Source organism: Mastigoproctus giganteus, chromosome 4 (genome assembly GCF_048544385.1).
Source record: "Mastigoproctus giganteus isolate SK-2022 chromosome 4, ASM4854438v1, whole genome shotgun sequence".
NCBI lineage: Eukaryota > Metazoa > Arthropoda > Arachnida > Uropygi > Thelyphonidae > Mastigoproctus > Mastigoproctus giganteus.
In genome coordinates, this window is record NC_143578.1 from 149952227 (window position 1) to 149969505 (window position 17279).

The 17279-nt window shown below is 37.2% G+C and overlaps 1 protein-coding gene across 1 annotated transcript in view; it reads right to left on the reverse strand.

Annotated features, from left to right (window-relative positions):
* LOC150087120 (twitchin-like) overlaps positions 1 to 17279 on the reverse strand; it is a 3511780-nt gene that overhangs the window by 2601450 nt on the left and 893051 nt on the right. Inside the window, 2 exon segments of the mRNA XM_090372971.1 lie at positions 2300 to 2450; positions 8437 to 8578. Of these exon segments, the coding sequence (XP_090229097.1) occupies positions 2300 to 2450; positions 8437 to 8578 (293 nt within the window).

A 17279-nucleotide genomic window follows, 5' to 3' on the forward strand; every position in this document is an offset into this window, starting at 1 on the left:
TCCGCTGCCTTTCCCATCTGAAGAACAAGAGTAACACTGATTAATGGAGGTCAGTATCAAGTCTTTTTTTATACCATGTTTCGACCCGTGTACGTACCGTAGTTCACCTGCAATTGCTCCGATTTGCGTAACGACTCGCTGGTCATAATGTTTTGGCTCATCGGTTATAACACCCCACTGGAGGCTTTCAATATGTGGACAGCTCTCAATTATGATAAAACAATAAAACTATCCTCTATAATAAAACAATAAAACTACCTATTTATAATACTATAATAAAAATTTAAAATTAAAAACGCTATAGTGTTAAATTCCTTATGTTTCTATTTTAGATTTAGGTTTCAGATTTATTACTTGTAGAAACAGCTATGCTAAAATGCTATAGAAAATTGAAATTTCCATTCAACATTATTGTTAATAATTTATATGATACTAGAATTATTTTTAGTAGCAATTCTGTAATTAAATAAAGTTAATGATGGCAATTAGTTACAACTAATCAGGACATTTGATTTTAAAAACATTTTTAACAGTATCTCGCATGATAGTCTTAGAAAGGTTTTCAATGATTATTATGAAGAATACCAACATAAATTACAATGCAACCCAAATTACTGGGAGAATATTAAAAAGTCTACTTTTATTTAATGGTATGAATTTGCACAAGGCAGCATTATGGCATTGTCATGGGGGCCTGTAGTTTGTGTATTGTTGTAAATCTTTATTTTCATTATTTTGAAAGGAAATTAAGTAGTACTCTAATTCTTTTATCAATTCATGAATGATTTTATCATAATCAAAAAGCCTAATTTTTTGAATAACATGCCCACATGTTATCCCTCAGATCTGGCACTTGAATATACCAACAAAAATGGTTTTCTCACAGCTGTATATCTTAAGTTACATATATAAGAAAATAATACAACCTACACCAAAGTATATGACAAAGGAAAGGATTTCAATTTCTAAACTATTAGTTTGTCTCATTAGCTTTCCAATATATCAAAAAGAATACACAGAGTATATTGTTATTTCCTAATGCTTCAGAATGATCAAAATTGACAGTATGAATAATATAACTGATTATCTTAGGTATCCAGAAGTTAAATTGATAAGATATAAATTTCTATCTAGTTTTATCTCTAAATACCTTCACAAGGCTATCATTATAGCAGTAAATAAATGGTATAATTATTTGAATGCAAGCAATTGGTTCTCTTCATTCTCTTTGGTCTACGTCTTTCTAATGACTTGTGTGTATATAAATATATATATTCAAAGGGATTATTTGCGTAAGTAATTTTTTTATAAAAATAAAAATATATTTGTTCGAAAATAATTGCCTATCTTGCGCTGGCTGCAAAGATAGAGCTAGTAAATATATATTTTGTATTGATTTATCTAAATGTATGTTGTTCCCATAAGCAGTCCATGTCTGGCTATACAGCTAACGAGAGGCGAAGTTAGAAAAGTACTAAACAATACGAAAGCAATATGAGAGCAGGAGTGTCTATTGCTATCCTAAGTACTTTCCTAACTTCGCCTCCCATTAGCTGTATAGCCAGAAAAGCAGCTTATGGAAACAACATACATTTAGAAAAATCAATACAAAAAAAAATAAATAAATAAAAAAAAATATATATATATATAGTACCTATAAATGTTCTGTGGGCAGTTTTTCCAATTTGGCAAAGATGTTTTTATTGCTGTAGATGCTGGGACAAGAAGGTAAGCTTTCTATTCTATTGCTAAGCTTTACTGATTACATTTATTGCATATCTTCTTCTGGTATTTGTAGATAGTGAAATATTTGAACTTTGTTTATTCTTTTTGTTTTCTTTATGTTTCTAATATATACATTAATATTTATTTTTTGGATAATATTGTTTCTTTATTACAATGCTTTTCGTGCAAGCTGCTAGATATAATGAAAAAGTAATTGCATAAGAGCAACAGGTATCTACAATCTACACGCAGATTACTTAAACTAGCAAAGCTCTGCTTGTGTCTTTCAAGTGTCATAATCAACACATCTCATACTTCTAACTGAATTTTCTACAAGTTCGTTCAGTGTGCTTCTCTTATTTGTACCAAACTTCTCCATACTTTATTATTCTTTTTAAAGTCTGACAGGTGATTGAGAAATATGCCATAATAAACTAAAGATCTCCAAAACACTAAACACTTCAGAAAATGGTAAAAGTACAAAACAACAAGAAAAGTAATTATTTTCAAGTTTTGCAAAATTATTTTTCACAATTCTCAACCAAGAATAGAATGAAAAAAAAGTATGACCTACGATTTATCTGTTTTGTCAGGCTTGATCTGTTGATTTCCTTTATACCACGTGACCCTGGCTTCCCATTCATCTACTTCACACTCCAAAGTAACTTCCGATTTTTCAGTTACCTTCTGACTTTTAAGCATTTTTACAAATTTGAACATTTGTTCTGAAAAAAAAGTGAAAAAAGTAATGTTCAGGTACCAATTACAAAATGTATAACAATGTGAGTTGTAATACTACTATGGTGTTAGATTTAATTATCACATTTGTCAAGGCATGTGTGCAGATTTTGAATGGACGGATGGATAGATTTCAGTTTTAAGGTGCAAAAATGACTAAGGCTATAATGAACCAGGAAAAAGAGAGGGATTTTGGTAACCTTTTAAATAGTTACCTCATCAAAAAGTTACACATACAGAAAGATATGAAGAGTACAAATAAATTGGCTATTTTATATATGGGTATACAGATTAAAAGCTTGTAAAAACTTAAAAGCTGCTGACACATGAATGTTGTCAGATGAAATTTGACTGACTGAATGTATATGGCTCAGTCAGATGGTTAAAAGCAGTAAAACTTGCATTTCTAAAATTGGTATCTTTAGTTAAAACAAGCTTTAGAGATAAAACAGTGTCACATTGCTCACACATAGGAGGTTCATCAGTCCTCAACATAAAGGAATGTTTTTTTTTTTTTTTCCTTGTTAGTTGTTGGCGCATCAGCTTCTATGGCCATAATGCACCTCCCAAAGTTTTTACATTTTACTGTGATCCTAGCCCGAGGCGGGAATCGAACCCGCGACCTTTGGGTTGCCAGGCAGGCACTTTACCCACCTGGCTAGCCCGGTTGGCATAAAGGAATGTGGCAGATGGCTGTGTCCTATGTGGAATCAAGCAAGAAAAACTTTCTCTTTATGATTCCTGGACAGACTAGACTGCTACATTTAAATTATTGGCTTAATCTCTGATATAGTTTGTTTATCATCTGTCCATGCCACAGCGAGTATATCTTATTACTGATTATTTGCCTGTAGTCTGTTAAGAAGACTAACATTTATTTGTGGAGCGGGTAATTTGACTGCAGTGAAAGCTAACTCATTAGCTTGATGTGGCTGGAGATCAAGCAAAAGTGGATATCGAATCCACCTTGAGAGAGAGAGAGAGAGAGAGAGAGAGAGAGAGAGAGAGAGAGAGAGAGAGAGAGAGAGAGAGAGCATATTGTCTGCCGAATCTGGATAGGGTTGGATGAATAGTGTATTTTATTGCTGATAAAGCAATAAAATGCAGTACACTCAAACAGTTGGGGAATAAACCTTTGACATTGTTGACTTCTTATGCAATCTAAGGCTTGCAGCTCTGCAGTATAAAAGCTGCATTCAGGGAGAGTCTGCTCAGATATAGCACTGTATGAAAACGCAGCAGTAGATCCCTCACACAATTCCACTTCAAGCCATCTTGTATAAAAAACATTATGGGAATTCTGTTGTCTTGAAACTTTACTAGACATGTTAGACAGATAACTTGTGTGATCAAGACCTGCTAATATCTGTAACATCAGACTAATGCTAACTTATTGTGATTTTCTCTTATAGAGAATCTGTGTCCTCATTTTGAATTTAAATCAATGTTTTGAATTTTAATCAAATAAAAACAGAATAATAAATATAATAAATAGGCTATTAAGAAATATTAAAATTTTGAAATATTATATTTTAAGTCAGGAAATCTCTTACCTGAAATATTTCAGGAATAACTGCATCCACATAAGAGGTAATCAGAATAGATGAAAATTATTTCAAGGACCTGCTTAAAGATGGAAGGACCTTGCAGGACAAAGGAATAAAAACAAGCTTTGATCCTAAATCCATGCATAGTGAATAATTGGAAGTAAACACTGAATAAAAACAAGCTTTGATCCTAAATCCATGCATAGCAAATAACTGGAAGTAAACATTTAAATTCAAAATGAGGACACAGATTCTCTACAAGAGAAAATCACAATAAGTTATCATTTGTCTGATTTTACAAATACTGTTGGGTCTCGATCACACAAGTTGTCTGTCTAACACATCTGTGTAAACTGACAAGAAGTCAGAAAGTTCAGCCCTGTATGCTGAATAGAGCTAAAAGCAGATGGAAGGCAGAGTTTCAGACTTCATCCACTCAAGTACTAGCATGTGACTTTACTTAATAAGTGAATATGAAGCTTGGTTATCAGACAACCTTGTTTATTATGATGTTAAGCTCTCTGAGCAGTTCTTGGACACAAATACTGAATGGACAGTTGGCAGTCTAATGAATGTTATAGAGATTTTCACATCACGGTTCAAAAACAGATGTCCAAGTGGGGAGGGGGGGTGAATGGCAAGAAGTTCAGCTTAAAAGCATACTGCAGAGACAACTGCAGTTGTTTTCATTGAAGCAACAAGAATAGTTCATTTGCTTCCACATATAGACTTTGTACAGCAGATGTTCTGAATACACCAGAACCAATATGAATAGTCATGTGGTGAATGGGTTTGAAATATCAAAGGGCATTATTTTTGGCAAATGCATATACCCGAGACTCAATCTAATTATGATCATACAAATGCATAATACAGATAGAGTAAAGTGCTCCATTCTGTACCCCAGGTTGTAGAAGAGAGAGAACACTAAGGATTCAACCTTCTCATGCAGTTTGTGCATAGATGACATATATGTTGAAGAAATGTCAACTTTTTGTCAAATACGAGTGTCAAGAATTTCGCATCTGGTACTATTACTGGAATAGTGGTTTGTCCAAGTTTTAATTCAGGTTCAGGGTGGTTAGGCTTAAAAAAATGACAAAAATGTACTCAAACAGTCTTCTGCAGAGAGAAACTGAACTCAATGGGCACTGCCCAGGAGGTCAAGGCAATCAAGGCTTGTTGCAATTGTCTCTTGATCACCCTCATGTTGCATGAAGAGAAAAATTATGCTAAAGTTATCAACATAAAAGGTAATGTTTACAGTCGGAGGAAGTTGTTTAGTAATGGCAAAAAAAGGTAACACTTAAAACAAATCCTTGCCATATTCCCACTCATTGCTAAACTAGACAAACTTGGAAAAAAAAAAAAAACAATAGGATAACAAAATTTTAACAAAATCGGGTAGGAGACCTCTTAGACCAAAGTTATAAAGATCTTTTAAAATATCAAACCTCCAAGACATATCATACATTTTTTGAACCTGAGGGGCATAGATTCAAATTGAGGAAAGACAGTTGTAGGATAGATGTGCAGAAATTTGCCTTTAACCAGCAGGTGGTTGAATTGTGGAACAAACTTCCATCTTTGTTGTAAAAGTTGATAACTTAAGTAGCTTCAAGGTAGAACTAGACAAACATTTGGGGTGAGTGGAGATGGATGAAATTAGAAGGATTTTTTTGGCTGAATGCTCTATAAGCTTGCTCTCTAATGCCAATGCTATTCCACTGCAGTCATCCCAGCGTGTGGTTTTTGTTTGATGGACTGAAGAGGGACCTGGCTTGCCACAGATTGATACTGGCTAATGCACAGGCAGGTCGTCTAGAGCAGTGGTTCTCAATATTTTTTTTCTCGTGGCCCACTTCTGAGTTTCATTCACCCCTGTGGCCCCACCTCTCATATTGTTTAATTATAATAAATGTAATATTTATAATAAATATGTACTTTATCAACTGCACTTTTTATTTATAGCATGTGTTATTTGTTTATAATACAAGGAATATTAATAATAAAAAAGGTGCTTATTAATGACAATCTTTATTTATAATAGAATTTTTACTCATATAATATTTTGTTTATTCATAATATACAATTATGCTCCTAACAAAAAATATTACAATATTATTGTCACTTTGTTTAGTGAGATCCTTGCAGATCTTACTAATATCTTTTTTATATTAGTAATAATTTTATTTTAGACGTGAACTTTTCGTGGCCCACTTAACAGTTTCCGTGGCCCTCAATTTTGACTTTTACCTGTGGCCCCTCAGAAATAGGGCATGGACCCCTGGGGTGCCATATGGCCCCATTGAGAACCACTGGTCTAGAGATGAAAAAGAGAAGGTATGATGCAGTACATTGTTTGGTTGCCACTTTTGTGCAGGAATATGAGCAGGTAGAAGACAAACTGAAATACTTGCAGAGATTGGCTAACTTACAGTAATGAAAATTCTGTTCAAATCCTTGATATATAAATAAATCACTGAAATATGTCTGAATTAGTTGTTTGTTGATAAAAAACCAAAAACTGTTGACTGTTCACTTTGTAAGACAGAGAAAAAATAATTTATTTTTATAAATAAAATGAAAGGCTTTAGTTGCAATAAAACCAGAGCATTTTATTTCCTGTAATTTCCCTTACAAACATTTACATCCAAAAATTTTACTTTATATTTAAATCAAAAGTTTTATATCAGACGTTATATTAGAATACATCATATAGGAGTAGAAATAAAATATATAAATTCAACATTTTGTTGCATTTTGAAATATGAAATAATTTGTTTTTTATAAACTAAAAATAATGTGAGCATTTTTCTATGTGAGCATTTATCTGCATGGGTATTTTTCATGCAGATAAATGCTGTCAGCATTTATGACAGTCGGGTTTTTTCTGTGTGGAATTTTTGTGTAGGTTTTTTTTGTGTGCACATTCATGTTGTCACCAGTATTTTGCATAATTTTCCACTACTAATACTTGATTGCAATCTCTTTACCATTTTTGGGCAACCTGTAGCAAATTCATGGAATTTCCACATAGCAAGAGGAGAGAATTTACTAACTAATACTAATACCACCACAGGTTAGTGATAGTATTAGCAATGTGATGCAAGGAAGCAAAGCTTAGACAGCACCAGCCAGAAAAAAAAAAAAGGATCCTTAATTTTCCCATTCCTTTCAATAATTTGTCCGAACGTTCCATAAATTTATTCAAACTATCCAACTGGAAATTTATTCACACAACTGATTACTCTCTGGCTGAATATGAATTTCTGAACATCTTTCTACAACCATCCTTTGCCAAATTTATGTCCCTTTCTGTCTTTCATCTCAGAAAGAGTAAAAATGGCATTTACTTAATCCTTTTAAACCTTTACATACTTCAATTAAATCACCACAGAGATGTCTAGAAGTTCTGCAATTTGCAGAAACTGGTCGTTCTTGGTAAGAATATCCTTTTCTGCCCCAAATTATTCTTACTGGTCATTTTGCACTTTTTTCAACAGATTTATATCCATCCTAAAATGAGATTTCTAAACCTGTATGTAGTATTCCAGATTTGGCTTATGTGCTGCTTTAAAGAATGGGATAATCACCTCTTTGTCCTGCAGAGAAACTTCCTATATATCATTGCATATATAGGAAGTTTGTTCTAGCTTCTTGTTGCCTGTACATTACCCTTAGATCTTTTTCATACTCCATTATCTTCAGTTTGGTACCACCCAGATTCTGGAATTACTGCTACCCAAATGTAGTACTTTATATTTATCACCATTGAACCTTAACAGCTATTTTCCATCCATCTGCTGAGTTCACCTATATCTGACCTTGGCAGGAGATCTAGTCACTGATCTAATAGTAGAACAATACAAGGAAGGCTGGAATATTCTGTATGGAGGAAAGTTTGTTGGCTTTAAAGATGGCACTACCTCATTTTACCTCTTTTTGCTATGGGAATTGATTTTATCATCAGGTTCCAGACTCGTCACAATGAAACAGGAGTGGTGAAGCCAAGTGACTAGGCAGCTACTGTTAGAAATACTGTAATTAGCATGAGAAAGATAAAAAGAAAGGTGGCTTCTCTTTCTGCACTCTATTTAATACTTGTACCAGAAGCTTACTTTATAACTTAAGATAACAAGAATATAACTGAAAAAATCTACTAGTTTTAATCACAGCTTATTTAACGAACATGAAATCACTCAGTTACAAAGAGATGCTTGGAACTTCCTTGTCATGTCACAGAAGTTCCTATTTTAATTATATCAGGGAAACATTCCATACATTTAAACATGTCATATTAACATTAAAGTAATAAAATGTCTTATAAAGCTGCATTAAATAAAAACAAAACAAAAAAAAAAAAATTTTTTGTCTCGAAATTGCTGTTAGAATAAATTAAATCTTCCAAATATTATTTATTTACCTGTGACAACCAGTTTTGTTATTGTTTTCTCTTCTGCACTAATCTGACAAGTATATTCGCCACAATCATCTAAAGTACAGTCGGCAATTTTTAAAACTTTACGACCTAAGGGATCTTCTGATATTATATATTTATCAGATTCCTAGGAAGGAAGGAAGGAAAGGTAAAAAGAGGAAAATATAAAATTAAATATTATATACAAGCTAATGCAGTTCTGCATCATATATTCATAATAACAATTAAATACTGAAATACTACTGTTTAAAAGTGAACTACTGAAACTTTTGCTCCAGCATTCCTACTGAAACCTTACAAACACCGAACAGAACTTACAATAATTTACAATTTAAATAATCTCACCCTACATGTCAGTACTATGGTGACTATATCAGGTCTAATTTAGGCTCCCTTAACACTCTTAACAAACAACAAGTTTAAGCTGAATGCTTCTATGAAGTTCTGCACTAGCATAAAGGAATATATTTCAATCTCATAAGAGGAGATTTTAATGCAAAAAAAAAAAAAAAAAGTGGAACAACTAAGGAAAATGAAAAATATAAAAAATACGATGAGGGACAGTAAAAACAAACGGGATCACCTAACTCAGTGGTTTCCAACCTGTTTTACATAAACGGCTGCATTTACGGCCAAATGTGCAGTGCAAGTTGCACTTTAATTTAATGGACATATAGTTATATGAGGCATGCCCGGTAAATAAAGATCCAATGCACACAGAAACCTAACAAGCAAGTGTGTGTGTGTGTGTGTGTGTGTGTGTGTGTGTGTGTGTGTGTGTGTGTGTGTGAGAGAGAGAGAGAGAGAGATGGGAAGGGAGCTGTCATGAGGACCAAGTCATACATGGTATAATGGTTTAGTTGCTATGAATGTACTGTATTATATGAGGCATGCCCGGTAAATAAAGTTTTAAAAATTGCAGAAACAGAATTTTTGATAGTTGCCATAAGTGTACCTATTTAAAATCCCAGAAAATGTGATATTTGTTCCATTATTAGAGTTTTAAGTACAAGAAAGTTCAGCATGCTAACATAATGATGATGATGATTTGGTGTTTCAGGGTATACTAGCAACATAAGCTATGACGCACCTAATCCAAATAGAAGAGCACATGTGACCTACAAATAGGCTCACATCTGGTGAGTATGGGCTTGGCACACCCAGGGTCCTGAGCTGGATATCATAATTCTTCTCTTTCTTTGTGATTCCCTTCTACTTCTCTCTCTCTCTCTCTCTCTCTCTCTCTCTCTCTCTCTCTCTCTCTCTCTCATTCTCAGGGTAACTCGGGAATTTTTTTGGCTGGTGCAGCATAAGCATCAGGCTTCCTTGAATAATAATAATAATAATAATAAGGGCACAATGGCCCAGTGGTTAAGACACTGGAATACCAGCCTGATGGATCCAGGCTCAAATCCCACCTTGGTGGAAGCGGGATTTGAGAATTGAGAATTTGAGAAGTGGGATTTAAAGCTGGGAGTCTGATATAATAATATCAGTCTCCCAGCTTTAAATTATTATATCAGTCTGGGAGACTGATATTATTATATCATTCTCCCAGCAGGGATGGGAGACTGATATTACAGGGATGGGATACACTTAAATAGAAAGGGTGCAAGAATGTTTGCTGATGCTATCGAGGCAGTGTTAGGTGGGTCGGAAAACTGCTAGATTGGGGGATGGATACAAGGACTAATAGATTAACAGTAGCCACTGGCAGAGGTGAAAGTGATTCTTGCACTGCTTCTATTGGAATGAGCAGCAGCCTGGAAAATAAGATGCAGGATATTTCAGAGACTGCTGGGAGTCATTGAGGTAAAGTAAACACATGGGTTGTGTTAGGGTAGCTAAGAAAAAGAACAGGTGCATGTATACTTGCGTGTATACCAATGTTAGGAGTTTGGTAAATAAATTTGATGAATTTGAGGTATTGCTCAAAGCATCAAAGGCAGATATTGTTGGGATATCAGAGACGTGGTGTCACACAGATATAAGTAATGCAGTACTGGAATTTGGGGGGTACAAAGTCTACAGAAAGGATAGGAAGGGAGGATGGGTTATACTATTAGTTAAGAAACACATAAAATCCAAGGAAGTGAAGCCAGTCGACATCGCTGAACAGTGCAGTGTCGAGTCAGTTTGGTGTGACATAAGCATTGGGAGATCAAAATTGAGAGTAGGAGTGTGCTATAGGCCTAATGACTCTGATGAGTATAATAAGAAACTGTACCGGGAAATAGAGTGGGCCAGTAAATCAGAGTGTCTTATAATGGTGGATTTTAATTTCCCAGATATTGACTGGAATTTGTGGGTTGGTCACTCACACACCAGCAAGGCTTTTGTGGATTTATTGGATTATTGTTTTCTAAATCAGCATGTTTGGGAGGCAACTAGAGGGAGCAATACTCTTGATTTGATTATCAGTAGTGATTCTTCATGCATTAAGAATCTGCAGATAGAGGAACCACTAGGTGGCAGTGATCACAGTGTGCTGAAGTGGGATTTACTCATGGAGGTAACTACCATCAGGGGTAAAGGGAAGGGTTATTGCTTTCGTAAAGACGACTACAATGGTCTGAGACAATATTTAAATTCTATACAGTGGGACTAACTGATGATGTTACCAACAGCAAACTCAAAATTAGAAGCATTCAAAGAACTTATCTTGGAAGCTACTAGGCTTTACATACCAAAAAAAAGAAATATTGTTCACGGTTCAGGCCTAAATGGATGTCAGATGAACTAATGAGACATATGGCAAAGAAGAAAAATGCATGGGAAACATATAAATTAACATGTGACACAGAAGCCTATGATAGATATAAGTTGATCTGTAACCAAGTTACAAAGGAGGTTAGGCAGGCGAAGGCAGATTACGAGAAATCTTTGGCAATAGATGCAAAGAAAAACAGCAAGGAGTTCTTTACTTATGTAAACTCTAGAAGGAAGGGGGTTGAAACAGATGGGTCGACTTGATATTGATGGTTCAACTGTTTATGATCCTGCTCAGGTAGCTAACAAACTAAATAAATATTTTGCATCAACATTCACACATGAGGAGTTATTCAGGAAGGGGAATGCCATAGATGAAGTAAACACTGGCAGTGAGCTAGATGATCTTGTAATAATTGAGAGAAAAGTGGAGGAGAAATTGAAGATAAATACAAGAAAGGCACCTGGGGGGTGGATGGGATCTATCCAGTTATATTAAAGGAGGCAGCAAAGGAAGTAAGCAATCCGTTAGCCATAAGTATGAGGGCTTCCTTGGATTCGGGGGAAGTACCCACAGACTGGATTTGTGCAAATGTAACCCCAATTCACAAAGGAGGATCAAAGGCTGACACAAGTAATTATAGACCTGTGAGTTTAACTTCTGTTCCAGGAAAATTAATGGAGGCATTGGTTAAAGAAGCACTGCAGGATCACCTTGACAAGAATTCAGTTATAGCTCAGACACAGTATGGTTTCGTTAGGGGAAGGTCCTTCCTGACCAATTTGATTAGATACTATGATGCAGTCACAAAAGAACTGGATGCAGGGAATAATTTTGAAATTATATATTTGGATTTTAGAAAGGCTTTTGATACTGTTGAACACGAAGACTGCTACACAAATTTGGAGCAGTGTGGCATTGGTGGCAAATTGTTGCTAGGGATAAAGGGATGGTTGAGTGGCAGAAGACAGAGAGTGGTAATTAATGGACACTGCTCATCGTGGACTAATGTTATTAGTGGAGTCCCTCAGGGTTCCGTGTTGGATCCATTGTTGTTTTCTGTATTTATAAATAATACTGATGATGGTATATCAAGCTTAATGTCCAAGTTTGCAGACGATACAAAGGTTGGCAGGGCTGTTAAGGACGATACTGACGCTATGCTGCTGCTAAAGGATCTGGAAAGGTTGAGCAGATGGGCTGAGAGGTGGCAAATGAAGTTTAACATTAACAAATGTAAAGTACTACATATGGGAAACAGCAACCCCAGAGCAACGTATCAACTCTGTGGAACTACACTGACAGTGGTAGAGAATGAAAAGGACCTGGGTGTAATTGTGCAGGCAGACACGAAGTTCTCTGAGCAGTGCAGACGGGCGGCAAGAGTATCTCATGGTGTCTTATCAATGATATACAGGAAATTTTCTAGCAGGGATAGGGAGGTGATTATTCCCTTGTATAAAGCAATGGTCAGGCCGCACCTTGAGTACTGTATACAGGTCTGGAGGCCTCATTTCAAGAAGGATTTCAAGAAGGATGCTGGAATGAGTACAGAGAAGGGCAACAAGGTTAGTGAATGGAACGAAGGGTTGCTCTTACGAAGAAAGGCTTAAGTTTTGCAAATTACAGTGTCTGAAGACTAGACACCGGCGAGGTGATCTGATAGAGGTGTACAAAGCCTTGAATGGTTTGACCATGCTCAATCCTGATGGGATAATACCTCTTGCTCAGAGTAATCACCTGAGAGGGCATAAATTCAAATAGAGGAAAGACAGATGTAGGATAGATGTACGGAAATTTGCCTTTAGCCAGCGGGTAGTTGGTTGGTGGAACAGACTTCCATCCTTGTTGTGGAAGTTGATAGCCTAAATAAATTTAAGGCTCAGCTGGACAGGTATTTCAAACGAACAAAGGGGTGAAGTGGAAAGGTTTTTTTTTTTTTTTTTTTTTGGCTGATGCTGCATAAGCTTGCTCTCTTGCATCATATTCCTCTACTAATGCTAATGCTAATAATATTATTAAATGAATAAAAAAAAAAAAAAACATTGTGAAAGTTACCCCATTAGACATCTTCCCAAAGGTCGGAGTGATGGCTGAGCCAATAATAGCGCCATCTGGTGTCACTCACGAGAACTAAACCACTGGACATAAGCCAAAACTAAACAAGTCCACCTCCATAGATGGATGATGTCGCAGAGAAATATTATTCATACTGCATCGAGTGTGGCGCACGATAAAATCACTCGCGTTCAGGCCTAAGGCAGAGGGGTCAGTTCAAAAAGTTGGAACAGTCTCCCTAGCAAGACAGTGGAGCAATTGGCGCTCCACTTGTCCCCCGTAAGGTTAACACAAAAGAAGGGCGAGACCATCCAGCCCTACCAACTGGAAGTGCTTCCTGCGCAACTGACCACCCAGGAAGGAAGGAAATGCCAATTCATGAAGTGGAGCATTGAAATGAATACATACATCATGCGAGCATACTAGGACATAACCATGCTAGAGACTGATATGACAATGTACATATTGCGACTACATACCAAGCGGTTGGAACGATACCCAGATATTCAGATCACCAAACAGCGATTAGCAGACCAAAGAAAAACCATCGTCATGAAGAATCTAATAGCTCCTGCCATCTTGGAAATAATCAAGCAGGATGTCAGCAATCAACTACAAAGCACAACGAATATGGTCAATATGGAACCAGAGCAGGAATGGCATACCATGAAACCAGAGGAGAAAGAGCAAGAAGAAATACAACCCAGCGTAGCTGAAGTTGAAAGTGACAAAGTTGTGATATCCAGAATAGAACACGAGTGGAAGAAGGCCCTAACAGAATTCGAAGGAATGGACTCGACAAGAATCCACGTGATACCTAAGAAGAGGCCAAATAAAATCCTGTGGAGAGTAACAGGCCACCTCAATCAGCAAATAATGCCACATTACCTTGAAAACAATGGTGCAATACTGGAGGCTATCCACACAGCCATATACTGTGCTGCCATAGCAGCTACTAGGATTAATGGAAAAGAAACGAGAGACCAGCAGCAGAAGAACCAAAAACAGAAGGAACCGGCAGCTTGGGAAAGAAGAATTAAGAGTCGAGATAGGTCAGTTGACCCAGTACCAACAGGGTAATAGAAGTAAGAAATTGATTAGAAAGGTGAAGAGCAACATCAAGAGAGAGAGAGCATCCACAGCAAACATGACACCAGAAACCAGAGAATAGGAGAATACTTGGACACAATGAAGCAGAACCTCCTTGCACTCAGCAAGAGTGCAAGGAGAGCTCCAAGAGGAAAATAAACAACTGAATCTTCTATGAGGATCAAAGAACCTTCTACAGGAAACTTGATGAAGATGAGAAAGCAGGAAACAGACCACCTGAGAAGAAGCCGATCGAGGAGTTCTGGGGAAATATCTGGGGCAGTGAAGTAAGATATAAAAGCAGAGCACCATGGATAGAAACAGAACAGAAGAAAACCAATGATATACAAGAGATGAGCAAGTGGGAGATTTGAGAAGAAGTAAAACAGTCGATCAGGAACACCCACAACTGGCAAACCCCAGGAACTGATAACATCCACAACTACTGGTACAAGAACCTGCACAGAAAGCAGCTAGCAGAGAAGTTCACTCGAATGATAAGGCACCCGGAGACAATCCCGAAGTTTCTCACCGAAGGAATCACATATCTGAAGCCAAAAGACAAAGATACAAGAAACCCGGCAAAATACAGGCCAATCACCTGCCTTACAACGATGTACAAGATCTGACCAGCTGCATAACCAGAAAGATATCAGACCGCTTAGAGGGTCAGAACATAATGGCCAAACAGCAGAAAGAATGCAAGGAGCAATTAACCATAGATACCGCAGTTATAGAGCAAGCCTACAAGAAGCACCGCAACCTATACACGGCCTACATCGATTACCGCGAGGGTTCGACTCTGTACTTCATTCCTGGCTAATAGAGACCCGGAAGATCTACAAGATCAATCCGATAGTAACAAACTTCCTAGGAGAAACAATGGCAAAATGGAGTACCACCATTAAGGTCGAGAACATCACAACCAGGCCAATCCGCAATTAGAAGAGGAATCTTTCAGGGAGATGCTCTGAGCCCACTGTGGTTCTGTCTAGCACTCAACATGCTATCCATCATGCTCAATAGTAGCAAGTATGGATATAACCTCAAAGAAGGAAGGAAGAACCTGTACACCCACACCCACCTGATGTACATGGATGACATCAAGCTCTACGCGGCAACCTAGAAGCAACTCCAGAAACTACTCCGGATCACCAAAGAATTCAGCAAGGACATCAGGATGGAATTTGGTCTAGACAAATGCAAGACGAGGTTTGGTCTAGACAAATGCAAGACAAATGCAAGAAGATTTGGTCTAGACAAATGCAAGACATTGCACACGAGGGAAAATTAGTTGGCCGAAACTACCAGCTGCTGACTGGTAAAGAAACCGATGCTATGACAGAAGGAGAGACCTACAAATACCTAGGGATGATGCGAGCTCAGCAATTAGAGCACAAGGAAATCAAGAAGTGCCTGACTGAAAAATATCATCAGAGACTCAGAAGCCTGCTGAAAGCAAAACTGAATGTTGAGAACACAGTTAAAGCCATAAACACCTATGCAGCTCCAGTACTAACATACACCTTCAGGCCCATAGATTGGACTAAGACCGAGCTAGAAGATATCGGGGGAAAGAAAAGGACAATGATGACCAAAAGCCACCAACAACAGCTGTTTTCTGTTGTTCTATCAGGCCTGATAGAACAACAGAAAACAGCGAAAGTTAACCTGAAGGACTACTTCGAGAACAACACAGCACCACTGCACTAGGCCATAAGGAAGATAGATAAGTCGTATACCCCACTCAACCTAAGCGAGGAAACCCCCTCTGCCCAGACGGTACAAGAAACAAAATTAGAAAGATGGGCAAAGAAGACATTCCATGGCAGACACTACAATGACCTCCATCAAGATCACATCGATAACACTGCTTCCAATGCATGGCTCACAAGTGGGATGCTCTTCCCCAAGACTGAAGGATTCGTGCTGGCCATCCAAGACCAGGTAATCGACACCAGAAACTATAGAAAATACATTGCAAAGGAGCCTGGAATGTTAGATGACACATGTTGATGATGCCACCTCGTTACAGAAACGATCCAACACATCGCCGCAGGGTGCAAGGTGATCAAGACTGAGTACATTCATAGACACGACCAGATAGCCAGAATAATACATCAGAAGCTAGCGAGGGAATACCAGTTGACCAAGTACCATACTACAAGTAGGAACCCCAGGCAGTACTAGAGACCCGAACCCACAAGCTGTACTGGGACTGCTCCATAATAACGGATAAGACCATCCAGCACAACAGACTGGACATAATCCTTGTGGACATGTGGAAAACGCTACCTACCTGATTGACACAGCGATGCCCAACACCAGCAAAGTCCAGAAAACCCATGAGGAAAAAATTAGCAAGTACAAGAACCTGAGACACGAGATCAAGGACATGTGGCATATGCAAGAAGTATCAACCATCCTGATCATCGTCTCAACCACCGGTATGGTACCAAAGACTCTACATAGCAGCCTACCAGCAATAGGTCTCCCAGAGAACACCTACAAGGAACTCCAGATAGTTGCGATCCTGAACACCTGTAGGATAGTCAGAGATTTCCTCGACCAACAGTAACACCAAACATTACAACCACTCTGTGTAATTGGTAGCAGTACCCGTCACAAAGTGGACTCACTCAATCAGGGAGAAATAATAATAATAATAATAATAATAATACAATACAATACAATACAATTTTATTTATCAAGAGAATTCGTTTACAATTCGTTTATTATTATTATTATTATTATTATTATTATTATAATAATAATAATAATAATAATAATAATAATAATAATAATAATAATAATAAAGGGGTGTGGTGGCCCAGTGGTTACGACACTGGACTACCAGTCTGATGGACCCGGGTTCAAGTACCGCCTTGTTGGAAGCGAACACGGCTCCATCACACTGGAAGACCAGTATAATAATAGTAATAAATTAGAATAATAATAACAAATAAATTAA